This window comes from Hippichthys cyanospilos, chromosome 10 (genome assembly GCF_059441005.1).
Source record: "Hippichthys cyanospilos isolate Australia breed blue-spotted pipefish chromosome 10, RoL_Hcya_1.0, whole genome shotgun sequence".
Classification (NCBI taxonomy): Eukaryota; Metazoa; Chordata; class Actinopteri; order Syngnathiformes; family Syngnathidae; genus Hippichthys; species Hippichthys cyanospilos.
This window is the reverse complement of record NC_142378.1, coordinates 8636266-8659476: the sequence shown is the minus strand read 5'-3', so window position 1 is coordinate 8659476 and position 23211 is coordinate 8636266. Positions and strand designations below refer to the sequence as shown.

At 40.3% G+C, this 23211-nt stretch overlaps 1 protein-coding gene and 1 long non-coding RNA gene across 3 annotated transcripts; one reads left to right on the top strand and one right to left on the bottom strand.

Moving 5' to 3' along the window:
- Nucleotides 1-5472: 5472 nt before the first annotated feature.
- Nucleotides 5473-21865, top strand: lhx4 (LIM homeobox 4). Of its 2 annotated transcripts, XM_088425816.1 has the most exons (7): nt 5473-5517; nt 8599-8994; nt 11869-12040; nt 13563-13765; nt 14771-14925; nt 15070-15241; nt 16608-21865. In XM_088425816.1, the coding sequence occupies exons 2-7, from the start codon at nt 8916-8918 to the stop codon at nt 16994-16996; spliced, it is 1170 nt and encodes a 389-aa protein (XP_088281942.1). In that variant the 5' UTR covers nt 5473-5517; nt 8599-8915; the 3' UTR covers nt 16997-21865. The 2 variants fall into 2 exon arrangements, with proteins under 2 accessions (XP_088281942.1, XP_088281943.1); XM_088425817.1 differs by lacking the exons at nt 5473-5517; nt 8599-8994 and having other exon boundaries at nt 11914-12040; nt 13404-13765.
- Nucleotides 8303-16684, bottom strand: LOC148416989 (uncharacterized). The gene is made up of 4 exons (XR_015866995.1): nt 16142-16684; nt 13116-13781; nt 11862-12019; nt 8303-8779 (listed from the first exon to the last, which is right to left on the bottom strand). It is a non-coding gene; the product is annotated as an uncharacterized LOC148416989 (long non-coding RNA).
- Nucleotides 21866-23211: the final 1346 nt, after the last annotated feature.

The following is a 23211-nucleotide window of genomic DNA, read 5'->3' as shown; positions in this document are numbered from 1 at the left end:
TCGGCTTTCATGGGCCTTCTTCCCCTCGCACACACTTGGAGGTGGACTCCGCCGGGGCCCCCTTTGGGGGTGTGGGTGGGGGGGCTGGGGCGGGATGAAAGAGTGCACAAGGGATAAATGGACGGCGGTCCGATGTCGTCGGGATTATGACGGACTCATCTGAGGGGACGCTTGTGATCTTGAGCTTTGTGTTTTTCCTGGAACATTGGATTGGACTCCCTTCATGAAAACAAACACTCTCATCTCCTCATCCGCTTCTCGGGCGTGAGCGGCGTGACGCCTCCGGATGCTCAAATGGTCCACATGAATGGCGGGCCCATTGATCGGGATGCTTTGAAGCAACATTGGCCTTGTGCTGCGCTTGTCCGTGTCCAACTGCTCAATGTTGATATTCTCTCATAAGAAACTCAACGGAAAAAGTCGATGAGAAAATGTCCATTTATTTGCCTTTTTGTTCTGAACTCGCCAAATTTGTGTTGCAACTAGCGGTTGACACAAATCAGTGGTCACTAACCTCCAATATCCTTCAAAAGGTATTATTAATCACTTGGTGCGTGGCGTCCTGGTCTCGTGCTGTAAAAATGTGAACACGTCAACAGGTCTGTTTACACTCTAAAAACAGGTTAGAAAAATAACCCAATTTATGGTGAAAAAAATGATGAACATTATATTTGGGTCTATTTGACCCAACAGACCATAATTTTTTTTTCCTTTGTACAAGACAACCTGAAACGTTTTTGTCTAAAAACATTCAGTTGGACCCAAATTGTATTTTTGTTTTTAAATGATTTATTATTTAAGCCATAATTTGGTTAATTTTGACCCAACTTTGTGTGCGGGTGCGTGTATGTGACATATGTACAATGAATTCACACTTAATATTTTTTTCTATAATATTTGCTTTCCTTTTATTAGGTTTGCGATATCGTTTGAGGTTTGAAATACCCATGATGCTCTTTTTCAACTTGGTCGTCCTCTGAAATCTAAAAAGGACAAATATGAACACACAAAAAGTTATGAAAAATGTGAAATAACTAAAAACGTTTGATATTCTAATTTAGCTTAATTGCCTTCCTTTGCTCAAACTAATGTTTTGCGCACACCTGAAATTCTTTTCACTGATGTGCCTTATCAGGGTTCTTTTTTGGAATTTCTTGCTTTAGCCATGGGACTGGGACCATCAGTTGTGGTGTGCAGAAGTTAGGTTGGAAGCAGAACAACTGCTCAAAATCAAATCATGGACAATTTTAAAATTCTTACTATGGCAAAAACCAATCGATGAACCAAAGTGTGACCATCATTATTTTAAAGATGAAATGACAAGGTGTGTCCAAAAACTTTGCCTTTTGCTGTATGCATACTGAAGACTTGAAATGCATGGTTTCAAATCACAGTTTGTACCCATTGAAAAGCAAAATAATCGAATCACCTTTGACACTCAGATCACCTGCGCGGTTGAGTTAAGATTGATGCAACTTTCTGGCCGCGCAAGGTATTATAGTTAGCAATGATCTGTTTTTCGGTTTTTTTTGTTTTGTTTTTTCATAATTAGGGATTACAACTTGGCAACTGCTGTAACTTCATCCATTTTTGAGCTACCTCCATGCATACCATTTTGAAGAGAATACTGTATAATAATATTTTTTCAAAGACATAAACTAAATCACATATTTTTCCCCAGTGGGATTCCTTCATGCATAACTGGATAAAACTGAATGGATAACGAGTCCAATGCCAAAGGTCGTTCCCAAAGGTCGCTCACGTTCCGTCACAAAGTCATCAAGAGTTGCCCTTAAGCACATTTGTCCTACGCCAGTGATCTGCTAATCTGTTTAAACGTTACCTGCGTTTGGGGCCCGCTGCGCACTTGGGTCTGGATGAGCTGCAAACTAATGATTCCTAATGACGACCAAGCTGGCAGCCGGGCGCTGTTATTGCTCGCCGTCGCTGCCAAGTCTGAGGAGGCGCGGTTCACTCCGAGGACGCGTTCAAATCCGAAGGGACGATTTCTTTTGGATTATTTTTTCATTGGCATTGGTCAGATGCTTTGGGCTGGTGGTTAGCATTTAACGTGGCCCGCAAAATGCTAATTATGACTTTAACTTCACTACCATGGACAAGAATTTTTATCTTTCAAAATAATCTTGTCAATCATAAAATTCTCGTCAAATTAACATTAACATAATGCATTGCATTTTCTTGCCCATCACAACAACGGATATCGTAATCATAGCCCTAACGACCAAATTTGCATTCAAATGTGTACTCTGAAAACAAGTCTTGACCCTCAGAAAGAAGTCCCAACTTGTGGGGTCCACCAAAATGTTCCCCCAAGGTCAAGAGGTTCTCACAGGTCAAGGCCACACACTCACACAATGTGTTTTTTTTGTTGTTTTTTTTTGGGGGGGTGGGGGACATTTCATGAACATTGCATTTCCTAGCCCTTAAGTCAGGGGTGTCAAACATAAAGCCCGTGGGCCATTTCTGCCCAAATGGCTTGAATCCTGCTCGTGCGATGATTTTGTAAAGTATAAAAATGAGCTGATTTTTTTATTTTAAGTTGTTGTTTTAGTTATATATTCCATGATTTATACCATGATTTAATTGGTCCGGCCCACTTGGGAATAGTGTTTCCTCTATGCAGCCTGCAAGCCTAAACAAATTTAGGTTCTAAATAAAGTACTTATTTTTCGAGAACTGCTATGTCAAGATTTCAAACAGAGGCAAATTAGAATATTTTTTTCACAATTCTAACGCTTTCTACCATCCATTATTTGCATCACTTGTTTTAAATAGATTCGTAGGCTGTTTCAAAAGGTATTTTTATACTGCGGGCCACAAACGTGTGGACAGTGAACCGGGAATAGCCCCCGGGCCATAGCTTGCATACCGCTGATTTCTAAAATCAAAACAATCATGCATACCAATCTGATGAGTTGTTACAATACAGATTAATTCATTGTGTGCTCGTTAAAACAAACAAACAAACAAAAAAACACATGGAAAGTAGATTGTCGGAAAAGTTCCTTCAAGTTTTCTGTACATTTCCAAAAGCACAGAGTGAAGGGTAAAAACGTCACCTTGCTGGCCTGTTGTTGTCTTCCATAAATTAGGAGATGTAAGGTTTTATAGTAGCTCCTGCGCCATGAGCCTCGCCTGCGTGTTTATTACCCCCGCTGCTATTGATATTAGGATGCAGGAGGGAACCTCGATGCATTTTTCTGTCATCTCTCTTTCGGGCTTTAATACTACTATAAAGCTTCCCGCTGTGGCCAGTGCGGAGGAGGAGGACGAGGAAGAGGGCCCCGCTGGCTGAATACATTATGAAGAAAAGGAGGTTAATATATCGTATTGGTATATATCACATCCAAATATAAGCCCGGGCCCCCCTCGCTTTTAAAAGCAGGAGTCAACTAGGGTCACATGCATCTGCTTTTACTGCGCCCTCCCCCAAACTTGCTTTTCAACCACGTCGTACTTTCTGTCTCACCACCAACGTACGTGTTGCTCGTTTTACTTGCTTTTCAACTCTCACCTTGTGCTTGCCTCACTGGATGATGTCCCTCCCAAAGTACGGTGGATAGAAAAAGTCTACACACGCAACTGTTCAAATGCCAACGTTTTTGTGATCTGACAAAATGAGACTGAACTAAATTGTTTAAAAGCTTTTTCTGCAATCAAAGTGCCCTTAAACCTGCACAACTCTGTTTTAAAATCGTTTCAGCTTGCGAAGTTAAGAAATTATCTCAAAAAATGAGTTTGAGGGCGTCAGCACACACCAACTCCGATTTCCTCTGATGTTCTATTACAGGCGTATCAAACGTATGGTCCGCGGGCCGTTTCTGGCCCGCAAATTTGTTTAATCCGGCCAATGAGATGCTTTTGTAATGTAAAATATATAAATGAGATGAATTTCTTCAATAAATGAAAAACACAAAAGGTTTTATGATTAATAGTAATGTTAATGTGTTAAGATTTATTGTGATTTTGTACTTGTTTTATTTGGGACAGTATTAAAAAAGAAGAATGGATTTGAATTTTATATAAATATGTATTCCATGATTTTATTGGTCCAGCCCACTTGGGAATAGATTTTCTTCCATGTGGCCTGCAAGCTTAAGCAGCAGCAACAAGATGTTCCTGTTGGAGTAGGCTCTTCCTGACATATTTTTCTCTCGCAGAAACCTGAAGGTAACAGACTAATATTTTGTGCTGTTCATAATTCCTCCCAACAAGTCCAAGGGCTCAGTACTAGATGAAGAAAAGAAAGCACTCGCCATTAATTCTATTGCCACCATCAACTCGCGCAAGAAAAGTCTATAATAGATATCAAATAATATGTTCATATATATACACATTTTGTGCATTTGTTATGAATAAATAAAATGCATTGATTTATGTGATGTTCTGTGGCTACAGATGAAAATCACAGGTAGATATTTTCAACATTGCACAAGTGTTCCATATTTCACACAGATTGAACTAAATCAAAATAATAATGTTTGGCTGTCAAATATTTTTCCATGGAATTGATATATACAAGTAGAAACCGATGAAAAGAAAACAATGTCATATCTGAGACTATTGGACCAATAATATCAATGTAATTGTTAAATTACAGCAAGAATGTGCTATTTGAAAAATACACAATTAGTGACATGACTAATGCTGACTCTATACTTCCAGTTCAAGAACTAGTAGTACTACTTAATATTTCAAAAATAAACGATAATCGTGCACACCACTATTATGAAGGTAGCTTGTACACTTTACTATGAGAAATAATATAGGAAATATACAGTGTATTCCCTACCTTCATTATTCTACTCGAATTATACTTTTACAACTATTTCACGTGAAATTTGTCAACTTGAAACAACGGAATTGAAAAAAAAAGAAAGACTACTACCAGTTCTGTTGCGACTACCACTGCAATTTCAAATGATCATAACCGCAACCATGGTAATAATCAAGCAACGATAATTTGCAAATGGCAACAATATAGTTGTAATGAAGTAATTAGCCATGTCTGTTTGTTTTGTCTGTAATAAAAATCAAAAGGGGTGGTCAAGTGATTAGTGAGCCGCGAGTGGTTGACAAGTTGGCTGAACTTTGCAGTTATTAGCGTGCAATGAGCCCATTAACGCCCCATCCGCGCACACACACACACACACACACGCGCGCGCATGCGGTATAATGGTGTACAGTACAAGAGGGTCAGGTTCAATCAGGGAATGGGCAAAATATCATTTGTGACAGTTGTAGCAATCCGGGCGACTAATTACCCAAATGGACAGGAGCTGTCAGGAGACAATAACTATTCCCTAATACAATTTGCCCCCCAAGTGCAATTTAATTTTCTCCTCCTGCAAGGCTGTCTGCCTGCCTGCCTGCCTGCATGCTCTTTTGCGGTTCTTCTGCTCCCCTGTGCGGGCGCTTCTCCCGATTTCCGCGCGGCGCCCATCTTTAGTTTTCCGGCTTCAACTTGCAGCATGCAGGAGGAGGAACGCAGGTGAGGTAGGTGCACGCGCAGGATCCCAAACGTGCATTTTCTTCGTCTTTGGAAATGCGCGCAAAACGCAACTTTTCACGTACAAAGCGGCTGTCGCGGGATCGACGCTTATTTTTCGGGGGTATCGTGGCACAAATTGGCGTGGTGCGCCTGTGAGTGCGAGCGCGTGCAGATATGTCAATAAAGTGAAAGATGAGCTCCAATTAGAGGTGGCGGGTCAACGGCCGTGGCAAAGGAGTCGCCCTCAATGTGAATTACTGCTTCCTCCTTCGACGCCGTTTGGGTTCTTTTCAAAAACACGCCTACGGAATATATTGTTTACGAGTACGTTTCGGGGTAATGCCGATATGTGGCAAAGAAAAAAAAGGGGGTGGCTGATGAACGGAATTGCTTGTTTTTATTTTATCTGATGAAAGAAACTCTCATTTTGCATTAAATGTAATTGGGCATACAACATATTTTAAATGATCCTATTAAAAAAATCGTGTATGTAGGCTAAGTAAATCTTGTATATAACATAGCCGAACTGTTGCTGCAGGTTGTTATTATTGCTATTATTACTTCAAAATCCGTTCTCACCCAAAACAGGGCCGTTACATTTCTTGCATCATTTTGACTAGCAGTTATAATCTTAATATGTTTGGAACAATCAAAATGTATTAATATTTTATTTGCACTTTCCTTATTGTTTGTTTTTATGATATGATGTCTTTATTATTTCCATTTCCAAACCCTTTACGCTAAAGCTTGAAAAAAAAAAAAAATATATATATATATATATATATATATATATATATATATATATATATATATATATATATATATATATATATATATATATATATATATATATATATATATATATATATATATAAGTATAATGGGAATGCATGGCTTGACATTGAAGAGACGCATAAACACGTCCTTGGGATTGAATGAGTTTTCAATTTAAATGCGAGATACCACATATCAGTAGCCTATACCTGTCACGCATGCTCGTTGGTGCCAAACTGTTATGATGTCATCGATGGGGGAAGGGGAGGGAGTCGGTTTTTTTTTCTCTCATGGTCATTTGATTTGGAAGAAGGAGTTGATCCAGTTTTTAGAGATTATTTTGGGGTTATCTAGAGTTCACCCACCAGCCCATCTATTTCACATTGACTCCAAAATACATTTGATGACGTCATCAAAACTAAAGCCTCGTCTGTGGTTCAGGACAGGACTTCAAACTAGGATTTTAAAAAACAGGGTTACGGTTGGCGTTCAAAGAGGAGTCTCAAATTAAGTGCGTGGCTTCAAATTCAGGGTTTTAAATGATAAAGCGAGTAAATGTTTTTTTTTTTTTTTACATTTTTCTATGTAAAGTCTGACATGGTCGTTTTAAGAAAAACGCTACTCTACTTTTTTAGTTTTTGTATTTTGAATGCCTATGGTCATTTTAAAAGAGGAGCTTGTTTTACGTTTTATTTTGTTTTTGTTTTGTATTGTTTTTAAAAATACAACATTAATACTGTAAGTCAGGGGTGTCAAACTCATTCTTATCGAGGGCCACGTTGCAGTTACGGTTTCTGTCAGGGGGCCGAGATGACTGTGATCAAATACATTTTGGGTGTATTTGTTACACTTCCGACTAGTTTTGAAATCAGAGAGAGGGTGAGGGCAAAAAGCGCTTGCTTTTCCCCCCAAACAATTTCAAATTGACTTACAAATGTGATATTTTGACCGGAAACGGGCATTTCGCGGGCCACGTGAAATGATGCGGCGGGCCGGATCTGGCCCCCGGGCCTTGAGTTTGACACCTGTGCTGTAAGTGGTTTGTTTGTTGTTGTTGTTTTTTTTGGGGGGGGGGTTGACTTACACTAGGCCTAAATTGTCTTTTATATTTCTTAAAAAGTATGGTTGGGTAAGAGCTTCAAAGGTGGGTTTCAACCAAGGATTAGGGTTTCTATAAGTAGGGTTTTAAACTACAGGATCAAGCTTTCAAAGTCTAGTTTTAAACAAGGACTACGGTTTCTCTAAGTAGGGTTTTAAACTACAGGATCAAGCTTTCAAAGTCTAGTTTTAAACAAGGACTACGGTTCGATCAAGAGTATGGCTGGATTTCAAAGAATACTGCAAAACAGGTTGAAAAAAAGGTATAACTCAAATAATAATGTTGGGTTAAATTAAACAAAAAAAAAAGACCAATTGGGTCAAATTGTCCCAGCTTTCTACAGCTGTTTAGTAAATAACAATTACAGGTGTCTTGTGCAAAACCACAAACTCAGGGCCTTGTACAATTTTGACCACAAATTGGGTTATAATTATTGTGCAACTGTTTTTAGACTAGATGGTGTCAACCTAGGGTTAGAGCGCAAGCAAGGTTGCAATGCTATTAATTGCTATACATAGACATTAAAAAAGTCTATTCATTTTGCAACGCAAACTATTCAAAACTCCATACCATATACATATAAGGCATTCTAGTCTTTTTTCGTGAAAAATACGGTCAGTTTTTTCTTTAATATCTTAATTTTTATTTTTTATTTCAATTGTGTTTTTTTTTTAATTTTGTAAAATAAAAACGGTTCTAACTGGGGCGGCCAGAGTGGTGGTCTGGCAACCGGCAGTTTGTGGGTTTCATGCCCATGCAGTCATTGCGAATTTGGACCATGCCAAAGCATTCCTATGGAGAGCAAGACTATCGACAGGTTGGCTTATGAACCTCATACTTCGAATGAACGGTATATATCAACTGACTGATCTCGGCTAATTTTGTAACTGACATAACTAAGAAAATAAAAGAGGAAATGACTTATAATAGCATATTTTTGCTTAAAGATAAACAGGTTGATTATGTGGTTCAGCATGAACATCCTGCATCCAAACTATGATCATTTTTCATATATCACAAATAACAGCAATAGGATAAAATAATCAAATGTGATAGTTGTGCGGTCCAATAAACATCCGTGACTGCGAGGTTGTCCTTTGTTGTGGCTCCTCGGGGGTTCTTCTGGGGGCCACTCACACTGCAGTGAGCTATTTATGGGCTCCGGCATCTCAATGTCCCGCCTCTCATCCGACTAACTCCCGAGGATGCTCAGAGGGAGAAGAGGAGGGGGGTGATGATGGAGAAGCGCTCCCATTGGCCCCCGCTGAGCCTGTGCCTCGATGACGTCACGCCCCCGACACCCCTGCAGGACTCCTCAGCAGCCTGTCTTGATCCTGTCCAAAAAAGAGCTCGGCAGGGCCCGGCACAAGCGCGGACGCCATCCCTTGTTGGACCTAAACGCGAGGGAAGCAAAAGCAACGCGTCTTTTTTTTTCTTTCTTTTTTGGCTTTTCTGCATTTTTGACGGCACAAGAGGGGGGAGTGCACCCACAGTGTTGCGGGTGTATGTGCGTGCGCGCGTCGGATCACGATGATGCAAAGTGCGGCGGTCCTCCCTACAGAGAGTCCCGTTAAGAGTTTACCGGACATCCTGGGAGTGCCACTGCAACGTAAGGACACTGACAGATCATGTAGATATATTTAAATATATATTTTCTTTTAGCTTTATTAGATTGCTTCTTATGAGTGCTCTACGAGGACGCTAAATCACATCTGTAGCCGTACGTGATGTCTTTTTTTTCGCTCGCGTTCATGCTGTTCATACATAGGAAAAAATGCATGCATTTGCATTATTGTTCGTTCATATTGGTTGGATTTTATACATATACTAAAAGAGCTTCAAACTTTGCAGCGTCCTGATTTTTCCGTTTAATTCTGTAAAAAAATACGATTCCTTTGTTGAAATATTAAAAGAAGGACTGCGCGGCCTCTGTAATATTGTAAACCGAGCGCGTGCGTTGTGTTTGTTGAAATTGGGCCTTTGCGTGCTCACACGCGCTTCACGTTGCGAACATATTTTGTCCCATTAGAGAGCAAACATTTTTTTGAACAATCTGTAATAGTGTGTGGATTAATACACCGGCAAATAACGTGATTTCGATTATTTCTGCTGTGACCTAATTCTATAGCTTCACTGTCAATCGAATTGGTGAAACATGATTTAATCCAAGTAAATCTAATAAAAACCGTTTCGGATGAATGCATTTATAATTATGATATATATTTTTTTCAAACAAGATGGTGGGATTACGCTATTTAATGTTATAATTCGAGGCAGATTAAAAGATTGGATAAAGATCCTGCCACTCAGCCCCCTGCAGTGGCAACATCCTGCTTGGATTTTAAATCTGCATGTTTTTTTTCTCTTCGAGGAATAAAATAGTTTTCCCCTGTGTGAAAACTAGACCAACGAATTAGGGAAGAAAAAAGAAAAGACTGGGCGAAAATGTGTCTACAATGCATGTGCGTGACCTCTTGCACAGTTGAGGTGATGAAGATGATGAGGCTGAGTGTGATGATGGGGAGTGCAGTCATGGCAACGGATACCATGAGAAATAGCAGCATTCTCTTTGCTCAATGACTATTTTAATTAGTTATAATACACTTAATTATAATCACAAAAATAGTCAAAAGTATAGCGTACTGATGCGTTAAAGTAATAATAATATTAAAGCAATTTCTAGGTGTCCTTTGTGGCTGAGCTATTTTCAAACGTTTTGCATATAAAAACCTTTTGAGAAACGGTAAACAAGTTAACTGGCAAGAATTCGTTCCCGCTGTTTGGCTCAAGATGAAAATAACATTTCCGGTGAGTTTATGCAAGTTTGTGTATTCTGAAATTAACGACAAAAATCAGGCAATTGTTTTCCAGCATCGTGTTGACCAACATTTGTCCTGTTTTGTATAGCAGCACATTACAACATAAATGGAACGGTTGCTATTGCTTTAAAAAAAATAAAAAGGACAATTAAATCAATGGGAATTGTGTCGCTTTGAAATTACGACAACCGTATCGCGCTCAATTGTTTAACAATAAGTGTGCAAATATTTCAAAATACTGTATGAGTCAAACAGCACCATGGACAGAGGCATACACGTGCCAATCCAATCCCCGAAGAATGTCATTTTAAACCGAATCAAAGTGGAAACCTTAGTGTGTAGTTTTGAAAATACAATGAATCAAATTAGGCATCTGTTTTAGGAAACCTTTGATTTAAAAAGTGCCAATTGATGCATTTCAATCCTACTATTTTGCACTGTCATTGAAGTGTCATGATTACCACAATTCATTTAGCTAGATTTCAATTTTAAACAGGCTTGTATTTTTTGATTTTCATTTGAATTCAGAATATACTAGAGAGACCTGCACGGCCATTTAGGGGCTTCAGGATCATCTTCATAGTGTGTGAAATATACGTGATGTATGTGAAAGTCTTTTGCAGTCAATGTATATTATATTGTTGGCATACAGTTTCGTAAACAGCAAATTTAATTTCAGCTCAGATGTCACAGAAAGCACGCATATTGTCCAGTTTATGGCAAGTGGTGGAAATGAATTCAAAAATAGGTTACAGTTAAAAATAAATGAGATTTTCAGTATGTCTTTTCCGGGGGGGAAAAAAAACGAGAAGGGAAAATCCATTTGGGGAAAAAATCAATTTAACACACTATTTGCTTACAAGTGGCGTATAATATTATGTGGTGAGCCAAATCTGGCTTTGAGTTTGACACATGCTGTTACGAAAATCACACGTCTGTAATTTAATTATAATATAGTGCAAATCTAAATTTTGGAAACACCCCCTAACTCTTAGTGACCACCAGCAATAAAAAAATGAATCACGAATGAATACATGAATGGGATAACAGCTTTTGCACGTTTTGGTATTTTTTTTTGAAAGCTTTATGATGTGAATGATGCTCTATGGTGTGGAATGATTATCATTTCACATCTGTACATTTTGAAGCATTAATAGCTTGAATTTCGGCTAGAGTTTTGAAGGCGTTTCCATACATTTGGCTGGTACTGTTGAAAAACGTTGCTTTTGAAAACTGATGACTCAGAAAATGGAGGCAAGCAAATAGTTTAGATTTCAACTATATTCTCTTTTATGTGAAGGGATTTCGCAATGCTTGTGAAATGAGCTAAAGTGAAGTTGAAGGCAGTTTCTGTTGGGATTTCCTTGTTGAAACGAAAAAAGGAAGCGATAGTTTGGCTTTTGAGGGCCACGTGAAATAATGTGCTGGGCCAGATCTGGTCCACGAGCCTTGGGTTTAACACCTGACTTGGACCTTGCAGATTTGAAGTCTTCCGAGGACCATAGCCCATTTTTGAAAAGATAATTAAATGAATATTTGCCATTATGAGTGTGTGTATCTAGTATGTCTGAAATATTTAGTCCGATGTTTTCTGAATGATGAAAAATGATGAGGATGAATATGGCTGGTGTGACGTGAAGCTGTGCGTGTTTCCCACCTGGCAGAGATCCCTCAGTGCGCGGGCTGCAGTCAGCACATCGTGGACAAGTTCATCCTGAAGGTCCTGGACAGACACTGGCACTCCAAGTGCCTCAAGTGCGCCGACTGCCACGCGCCACTGGCCGACAAGTGCTTCTCCAGGGCCGGAAGCGTCTACTGCAAGGAGGACTTTTTCAAGTCAGTCACTCATTCAACTTTTTCATCAAGTATTCGCCCGCATTACTTTGAGAGGAGCATTCTCAAATGAGCTGACATTAAGCGAAGTATTTGAGTTAAAGTGGCAGTGTGTGGAAGTTAGTGTCACCTAGTGGTGAACTCAGAAAATGCAGTGAGTATTATTAACTCATTCAATGGAAGGGGCATATTTTTACGTTTTTTAAGATTGCTGACATTAAATCTCACATATGTCATTATTAAATAGATTGTAAAGTACATTCATTTCCAGATACTTAAGTTTTAAATCGATACTTAATTATTTGGGAATGAATATCTGGACTCTTAAAAAAAATGTAAAAGTACGTCCCTGGCATTGAATGAAATAACTAGTTGAACTAAAATAAAGATCTGAGAAGATATTTTGATTGTGTAAAATGGAACCGATACAATCTCTTGGTTGAACCAAACCATGTGACTGATTTTATTTTGCTTGAGTATTTTTTTCAAGTCAATATGTTGAAAAATACAAAAATAATAGTCTGAAAGGGTATTGCCAAAACTGTCTTTTTTTTTAAAGGGACAGTATGTGAAATATAGTACCATTTAATGGTCAACTAAGAGAATGCAACAATTTAGAACACACTGCGGTGTCCCATAGACACCCTATCAAATATATTTTCTTTGAATATCTGTAGCGCAACGATGGTGGCTAAACATGTCAGCCTCCTGTTTGGCAGGTGCCAACTATGTCATAGTAGACCTGAGGTTATTTAAAAAAAAAACGTTTCTGTGAGTGAACATGCATTTTTTTGCATATTACTGAACTTTATTGTTTTTTTGTTCACAATTAGATTTCTTTAAATCTCACACACAGCCCCTTTAAGATAAGTCAAGAAGTTCAGAAAACCTTGTTCGAAAATAGCAACCTTCGAACACATGTTTTCCACATTTATGGATTTTTACACTGTGATAGTTTTGGTTCATTTAACAGTTTAGCACGCTAACACACGGGCGCCGAATGTGTCCATTTCTTTTTGTCTTTACGCAAGCCTACTTGATATTTGGGCCCGCGTGTGTATGTGTGTGTCGGTTTCACCTTGCACTTTTTACTGTCTCAGTCTCGCTGGTGTGATTTAGAGGCTCTCCTGAGTCAGTATTTTATTGGTCCTCCGGAGGGTGTGTTTACCGGGAGCACCCTCCTCTTTTTCTCCTCTTCTTCATCCCCGGCACTTCTGCAAACACATAAACACGCGCGCACGCGCACGGACGCACGCAGTGGCCGCAGTGCATTGATCTTCTCCATCCATCACGTTGCAGACAGGTCTATCGTTAACAGAAATGCATTCCAGTGCTGATTTTTTTTTTTCTCCTCCCGCTTCAACAGCTGGAGCTTCTATTAACACGGCTTGCAGCACCATCACTCTTGACTGCGCTTGAAAGGAAAATACATATTGTAGACGTCTAGTATGGGAAAGTACTTTCATCACAGCTGCTCTCCACCGTCGTGGTCCTCATTCTTCTCTTATTTTTTTTGTCCCCGCAGGCGCTTTGGAACAAAATGTGCATCCTGCCAACAGGGGATCCCACCCACGCAGGTGGTGCGGAAGGCGCAGGACTTTGTGTACCACCTGCACTGCTTCGCCTGCATCATGTGCAGCAGGCAGCTGGCCACCGGGGATGAGTTCTACCTCATGGAGGACGGCAGGCTCGTGTGCAAGGTGGACTACGAGACAGCCAAACAGAACGGTATGCCTCAAATGACCTTCAAGGACAACAAAAAACATGAAGGCGTGAAAGAAAAATCCGCGTCACTGACTGACAGCCAAGCCACTTTGTAGCATTGTACTTTCCTAAAAATTGCTTAAGTCGTTTTTTTTCATTTCCACAAAAAATGACCAATTATACTAATTATTGATTATTTCATATTTATATTCCGGATAGATAGATAGATAGATAGATAGACAGACAGACAGACAGACAGACAGACAGACAGACAGACGAAATGAGGTTTGCTGTAGGTAACTATATTCTGGGCATGGTAATGACTGTTAAACAATATACACACTTATACATATACTATTGTAGATATAATATAAACAAATTTGAGAATCATGAATATGAATTGACCTTAATTTTAATGTAATTAAATTTACAGCAAAATTGAAGGAAAATGAAAATTAATGATGAATCTAAATAAACGCATGACAAATACGATACTAAATACTGAGAAATGAAGTTAAATTAGAAATTTAATGAAGTTAAAAACAGGATGACTAGTTGGAAGAAGTTTTCGCACGTCTGCCTCACAGTTCAGAGTCCAGAGTTCAAATCCAGCTGGCTCCTTCCTGTTTGGAGTTTGCATGTTCTCCCCAAGCCAACGTGGGTTCTCTCCAGGAGCTCTGGCTTCCTCCCACACTCCAGAAATATGGGTAGTTGTTCGTCCCATTGTGCCCAGCAATTGGCTGGCAACCAGTTCTGGTTGTCCTCCCCCTTGCTCGAAAATGGCTGGGATAGGCACTAGCAGGCCTGCGACCCTTGTGAGGAAAAGCGGATTTTCTGAGGCTAAATGTTTAGAATAAATCAAATCTCATCACACACCACCAAACAAGTTTTTCTGTTATCTAGTTAGAAGGCATTTCATTGTTCTGCCTGTCACTAAATGTCACTGTCATAGAAAGATTAACCAAGATATACAAAAAGGAAGTCCCCACAAGCCATCACGGACCCATTTGGACTGTGGATGTTTGTTAGATGATTCCGAGGCGGGAACCAAGCGACCGAGGACCACCATCACGGCCAAGCAACTAGAGACCCTCAAAAGTGCCTACAAGAACTCCCCCAAGCCGGCACGACACGTCAGGGAGCAGCTTTCCTCCGAGACGGGCCTCGACATGCGAGTTGTGCAGGTGAGCACTGAACACATCGGCCCCAAAGTGTTGGAGAACCTATTCTCTCGACAACGAATGAGATGCAATCTGAGGTCATTTACGTTTGAATTGGCGCAGGGATACTTGTTATCCTGAATAGTATTTGGTTTCCTCTCTGGTCAGGTTTGGTTCCAGAATCGCAGAGCGAAGGAAAAGCGTCTAAAAAAAGATGCGGGACGCCATCGCTGGACTCAGTTTTACAAAAGTGTTAAACGTAGCCGAGGAGGGTCAAAGGTGGAGAAAGAGAGCTCGGCGGATGACGCCGGACTCAGTGACAGCGAGCTGAGCTTCAGAGGTAACCTAAAGGCTTCTAAATTTTTTTTGGGTCCAGGGAAGTGTGTTTTTCATTCTCCAAGAGCCCCCCCCCCCCCCCTTTAAAATCGTAAGAAGAAGAAGAAAGAATAAAAATCTGGTCGAATACGTTTATGTAGAGGAGCTTTCACCCTTGACTAATGCTTACCTGATATAAGCCAATTGAGCAGCGAGTAGTGATAACTGTGACCATTGGATGGCAGTGTTTCCACACTTATAACATTGCCATTATCTACATGCAATTCAAAGTAAGGAATGGAAGTCAAGCTTTCATATGATGGTACCCGAATTTACATAGACATAGCACACAATATTCGGTTGGCCTTGAAAGCTGAGTGAACATGTAAAAAATACTGGCCCTCTAGAGGTTTCCGTTTCCAATAACGCTTGGCATTGAAACAATAAACACAAAGACATAAAAACACACAAAAAAGACACAAAAACGTATTACCTTACGAAAATAGTTGTGTTTAGCCACAGTAACCTTACAAGATGACAGTATTAAAGTTTAACAAGAGAAGAAAGTTTTGATAGTTTGATGTTCATAATATTATGCCTAATTCTGAAAAATACCGCAGAATGGTTCTCTCAAATACGGGACTTTTAGATCTTGGGAAAACAATAGGTTACCGATTACTGTAATCATATATCTTTTGCTCTAAAATGACGATGTCACAATTACAGCAGCACTTTTTAATGGCCCCAGAGTACGTGGAAGTAATTGGTGAACTAATTTAGTACAAACCTTGAGTAGGTGTTAACCTTCAAAACAAAAAAAATAAATAAACGACTCATTTTGAGGACCCTCGGGCGCTGTTGTCGGACCCTCCTAGATTCCAGAGGCCCCAATTTGAGAACCCCTGCTTTATTCTATCCATTGCACCTGATGGCCTGATGGAACCTTCTCGCGACGGACTTGTCCTTCTCCCGGCATTGAGGGGACACTGCGAGATGTTCAAGTGCGTCAGCCATCACATTCGTCTACGTCTTTATTTTCTTGACATCTTTGTTCTCAGGCAAAAGCGAAACGTCGCTGTTGATTCACATTGCCCTCACACTCCTCAGACACTTGACGCAGCCAAACACTGGCTCCTAAGTAGGATGAAAACCAATTAGACAAACTTATAATGTAATATCTTCCCAGACATGTTCCTTGGATGAAACTTATCTCATCTTTTTACCTTATAAAAGACATTCAAATTGCAGCTGAAGCATGTGGGAAAAACCACAAGACTTTTAGTGAATTACTACGAAAGGAAATGACAAAAGTATTGGGATGCAGAACAACGATATTACAGAAATCCTTCCTTAGTGCCCACATGACACGCGCATCCATCTCTCCTTGGCAGACGACCAGGTGCTGTCAGACCTCGGGCACGGTAACGGGCTGTACGGGAGCGTCGGCGACATGACGAGCGGCGCCGTGCTGAACGGCGGCTTCTCGGTGGACGCGGCGGGCCAACCTTACCACGACATCCGCGCCGGGAGCCCTTACGGTCTCCCGCAGTCGCCCTCCTCCATCGCCTCCCTGCCCGGCCACACCCCCCTTCTCAACAACCTGGCCTTCACCATGGACGCTCTGGGGGCCCAAGGCGGGCCGGGCGGCGTGGGTCAGGCTCTGAGGGCCATGGCGGGCGGCCCGACCTCAGACCTGTCCACGGGGAGCAGTACGGGTTACCCCGACTTCCCCACCAGTCCCGCGTCCTGGTTGGACGAGATGGAACAGTCCCAGTTCTGAGGATGACACACGCGGAAGACTTTTTGTTTCCATCACGCCAGCAGTTATGGGAAGCCGTTTTTTCGCGACACGACAGTAGGCTAATAGTAGGTCTCACTCGTCAGACTGTGTGCAATTAATGGCCGAGTAGTACGAATTAAACCTCAAAGTGCACTGGTAACACTACTAGACCCAAATTGCTGGGATGTATCATGCACTAGTAGCCTCCCGGTCCCTACTTGTTCTACTAGTCTGCTGAATCTGTCTGCTTAACAAATAGAATACTAGTAGCTGGATTTTAAACCAGATTTTGTACACTAGTAGTCCACTAGTAGTGTCACTTTTGGTCTACTAGTAACGAATTGAATGTTCTTGGCAAACTACTGTGTTGCACTAGTAACACTACACGACCCAACTAGTTAGCATGCCATACCCTATATAGACAGCCTAAGGTCCATGTACAAGTGCACTGTCCTCACTAATAGGACCACTACATTTTACTAGTAAAGAGAAACTATGCAGTAGTTGACAATACTAGTAAAATGTAGAATACAGGAGTAGAAAATACATAACTATTTAGCCAAGCCATTTTGCTAGTGCATTGTTTTACCAGTAGTACATGGACCTTATGCTTGGTATTCTTGATAAAGTTCCATGCACTAGTACACTCTTAATCCTCACTAGTAGAATGTCTCTTTAAGTAATATTTCTTTGCTACTGGTGCCACTTTTTGCTTACTACTTCACAATTAAACGAGTACACTATACAGCTAAACAACAAGGAAGAGCTAGTAGGGACAACTAATATGAACGTTAACGTTCATAATTTGTCCTCGACAGGAGGACAACTTTGGTATTTAATGGATAACTTCAAAAACACTGCACTATTTGACAACTGTGTACTACTGGTAGAGCTAATGACATTCTAGAATTCTTCTATTATCCAGCACTTCACTTGTAGTGCGAGTAGAGCACCAATCTCAATATGGAGTTTCTAAACCATTGAGTTGATGTGTCCTACAGGCAAGGGGGAAAAACAATCTTACCAGCAAGAAAAATATCCTGAATTGCCTTACTAGTGAGGACATAGAGTATTTTAGTACATGGAGCTGCAGTGCTCAAGCACCCCTAAATTGAATTCCAGTTCCCCCACTCAAAATTATTATTATTTTCTTTTTTAATGTATGCCCTTTTCAACATGCTAGAAAACCAAGTGCATTAATACACACTATTTTGCTGAAACATTTTAACAACAAAATAACACGACCAGTTTTCACAGATGAATACCGTGCCTTCTGATGATATGCTAGCAGTAAAGTAAGTGTGAGTGTCTACAAATATAGCTCACCGAAATATATCATACATAGTAAACATATGCACTATACCAATATATATATATATATATATATATATATATATATATATATATATATATATATGTATGTATGTATATATATGTGTATACACACACACACCTGGCGTATGTGAAAATGTTCTTACCTTCTACCTCTCAGGACTTTAATAAGATTCTTCGTCTAATTACCAGTACTCATTGTTGCTGTAGTAAATTTTAGGTAGCTCGTTAGGTCGGAGTTCAGATCAGAGGTCACCATTATCCTCTGTTTGAATAGGAACGGGAGGCGCTAGCAGTGAAATATTAAAATCAAGGGGTTAATGACGAAAAAAAATCCCCATGAGCAAAAAGGCTTGTTTTGCTTTCATAAAAGTAAAAATGGAATTAGGTTAAAATACACAAAACGGTTACATTGACCTTAACATTAGCAATCAGCATCAGACGGTAGAATGGCCCCTGAAACGGCGTTCCATAGATGCTGGCGTGTGGCTAGGAGGACACCCCCGAAGCCCGAGCGAGACCCAAGCGCGCATCTCGCAAACGGCGACTTGCTCATCCTCACGCGACTGACGGGAAAGGGCAAGGAGGCTCGCTCGGGCCGAGAGCGCCAGTTCGGAGGCGCCCGCATGTTTCTGACGGACCCTTCCGAGCCTTTTTTTTTTTTAAATGCACTTTACTCTCCTGGCAACTGAACTAAAGGAGGAAAAGAAGAACGGGGGCGAGGGGTACGCACAAGGCTGAAACAGCGTCGCATCGGGAGAGGATTTTCCGAGCACCGTGGCACAAGTGTCGATTTGAAAAGCCCACGTGGACTTTTTTTTCTATGGGGGGTGGACGCGGGATGCTGATGTTTTCAAACTTGTGTATCTGTGGCCGCTTGACTTGTTCTCGTCTGTGTAACGCAGGATGTGCGTCAGTATTTAATGTTCCCGAGTGCAGAAGATTAAGAGCGATTTGAAATGACCGTTAATTTATTAAACAAATGCACGGATGCGGCGTGGTGAGTTTTTACGAGACCTGCCCATCTTATCCTATTCTACAAATCCAAAACGTTCGTATAACCCGCGAAGGGGTCTTTGCGGACGTTGTAAACTTGCGTTTCCATGACATTTTTACATGGAGCGGACTAATGCTGCCTAATAGTTACATCGCAGGAAACATTTGCATGGATGTACAGTGGATACAAAAAGACAGTGCCTATAAAAAAACTATTCAAATATTGTGTTTAATTCCCCTTCACAATTTTTTTTTTTTAAATTCATTTGCTCTTGAAGCTTTCTACAGCCAACTAGAACATCTGGAGTTTATTTTTGAATTAATGTAATGTAATGTGCAACCACATTACAGTTGTTTCCCTCGGAAAAAAAAAAATCTGTTAAGTTGTACAGGTTAAATGTAGGTCAAATTAATGATGTAAAGAAAAAAACATGAAAAATTAATCATAATGAGCATTTGACGGGCCATGTAAAATGATGTGGCGGGCCGGATCTGGCCCCCGGGCCTTGAGTTTGACACCCGTGACGTAAATTTTCGAAATGAATGAGCTTTCTCTTTTCTTTTCATACCGCGAGAACCTGGCAAAAAAATGAGGGTGTGTAGACTTTTTATATCCACTGTCGCTTAACTTAATTGACTTCTTTCGACGGCAAACTAGTTGCGACTTAAATCAGCCGCACTCCCAAAAATCATTAGCTTTCATAAATCCGACTCGGGTAATCAATAATTCATTCCTTCAATTAAGAAAATTAATTAAGTACGGATAACAAAGCAGTTTTTTCTTTTTTTTTTTAGAAAATTATTTTATTTAGAGTATTTTGATGTCAGCCATTTCCACGTAACCAATGAGTATTGATGCCCCGCTGGATATTTTTTTTTTCAACTTTTAAAGGAGATATAGAAACAAAAGTTTGCAAAGAAGAAAAAAAACATGCTTTGAGAATAAAATCTTATAATTCCACGATGCCATGGGAAAATTTAAATGAAAGTCAAATGCCAATGTGGCAGCTCTTGTGTGTGGCTGACAATATATCACCGGTGTCAAACTTAAGGCCCGCGGGCCAGATTTGTCCGGCCATATGATTTCGTGCGGCCCGTAAAAGCGTGTCTATTTCCATTACACTTGCTTAAATCTGTACCACATTTTTAACATCATGTGACAAAAAAATGGAAGTGGACAATATTTTCCTCATCTGAACTTGCAAAATTATAAGTATTTAAATAGACCACCATTTTTTCAAACATGTTTTCAATAATATGGGTACGGGCCAATAGTACGGGATTGCTAGAGAAAATTTTAGATTTTTTTTTTTTTTTACACTTTATTTAAACAATGCACCGAAAACCTGATGTTGAAATCTTTTTTTTTTCCTACAATTTTTTCATTCCATAGCTCCGGGAAACCCTCAGTTTGAGGAAAAACGCAGAACTTTTTGCAGCATAATATTCAGTTGCATTCTTTATTCCCAATTTTTGTCGCAAATAGTGTGAAAAAAGACAAGACTGCTCCACTGTCTTTGACACGCTTCTTTTCTCGCTGTCCTGTAAAATTTGCGTCCCCTCCTATTGGCCCCGTTCTCATATTCAAACACTATTCTGGTGCAACGGTCTTTTGATTTTTCTCTTTCATATGATTTATCTATCCAATCATTTTTGCAGCGCTTGTTTGGGTAATTAATACGCATGCCCCTGCATTTTTGATGTGTTCAACTCAGTATTTCTCCATCAAGTCACCGGATGGGAAAACATTGAGTAAAGCTGAAGCGGTTTTCGAGGGGCCGTGTGCACATGGCGATGCGCCGCGCGCATCCGCGCCTTTGTTTCGGCTCTGTACTTCCCTCCGTCTGATCCGGGCTTCTCTCGGTAATCTACTCAGCGAAGCGGGGGTCTATCGAGCGCCCGCTATCATCCTACTTACGGAGGGAGGCCAGATGTGTCGTCCGCCTGTTCTCCGACCGTCCGGCCTCCACGCCGCAGGGATTAGCAAACCGTGGCTGGGCCGAGATATCTTACGGTTCAGTTGCAAAGTCAAGGAGATTTTTTTTTTTTTTTTCTTCAAAGTGCAATCGTTCAAGCAACGGGATGTGCGAATGCTGAGAGATGACGTTTTACCGTGAAAATTCAAGCTAATTGCCGTCGGGTTTTTGGCGGGAACATATTTCAGCATTGGATTGTCAGTTTTCGTTTGGTCTGTGGGAACACATTTGCATACAATTTGATCTCCGTGCTTTCGTTGACTGAAGAGATGAATCAAATGAGCCCTGTTGTTCTTTCCCTTCCGTGTACGAAACATCACGGCCGCTTTTATGTCTGCGTTGCCTCAGAAGTTTGCATATTAATTGTTGTAAAATTGTGTACAGTTTGACAACGTGTTGATCGTCTTGTTTCATGAGTGCTATTTATTATTCTTGACATGTCTCTTTGAAAAAGATGCAAAGGAGAGCACTGAATTTGTTCATTTATGCCTTCTGTGTAATGGTATGAACTGTGTACAGTCAAATCTATATGAGGAAAATAAAGATGGATTGCCTTTGGGTTAAATTGGCTGCTGTATCTTCGATACAATTTATCAGCGATGAAAATGGCAAACATGATATAATGCAAAATTTCCATTATACATGAGAGGTAAATGGGTGAAACGTCCTGGACAAAAGGGTGAAAAAAAAAAAAAGTGAAAATGCAAATTTGCAGGTGGCGAACTGCAGCGACTATAGCTTTGAGTTGTAATATCACTGTTCAGCACTAGAGGGCAGTTGCGCTGGATATTGTACTATACTAAACTATATTACATGATTACGACAAATATTTTTTTTTGCAGATTTGGAATGTTAGGCAGGTCAAACTTAGTACTTAAATAATATTAAAAAGAGAGTTCATTTAGCCATTTTCAACAATAAAAAGTTAATATTTTGTCTGTCATTAACTTGATAACTGCGTTTCCATGTAAATTAATACCTTTAAAAACACGTTTTGCCAATTGCTGTCCACTGAAAATGACATCACGTACCGAAGTCTCAATTAATGACGAATCACAGGTCGGCTTGGTGATGTCACATGATCAACAGGTGAGTCGTAATTGGTCGTTGCAGAGCATTGAGCGCAGATGGTTACCTTGAATTGAAAGCTAGTGGAAAAATGTTTTTAAAGAAATTAGTTGTGTATGAAAAATAATTTAGTTCTGAAATAAAGAAACAAATATTAACTGAGTATTGCTAAAAATGGCCTTGAGAGTTTGCTAAAAAAAGGAGTTCTTGCACTTAATGAGGTTGCTCAGTGTTTTTTTTTTTTCTCGCTGTTCTTAAATGGTATTTTTCATGCAAAACAGCACAACGTACTGGAAAAAACAAACACGGTATGTGGCTTTTTTGCCATCTCCTAAGAGCGCATATTTTGGTTGAAATTTGAAAAAGCACTTTTTCATACATCTGCTTGGGAAGCGTGCGGTCCCACGCTGCCCTCCCAGAGCATCCCTGACCAAAAACGTTGGCCCCCCCCTTCAGCATTGAAGTCGCCCATCCCCGCAGTATATCAAAATCAGTGCTCGCTAGGTGTTTGTATTATTTTTGCCATATCGAAAGGCTTTTTCAAGAGAGTTAACCCGCAAATTCATTTAGCCATTGAGAGCATTTACCACACACTTAGACCTCGATTGAATTGCGGAGATCCATTTAGCAGAAGCAGCAGACAGTGGTGGGTCAGTTAACAGTGATTGATGCGCTCTCAGGGTGGGGGCGACCACAAAGACACATGACGTGACGAGGAAAAAAACACAAGTAGAGAAACAGCTGCCTGATCCTGTCAGTGTTAAAGAGACTGCAGCAGATTGTTGGAGCTCGCTTTAATCCCCATGCTGTTAACTAATTGTGCAGCGCTTTGTGAAATATGTG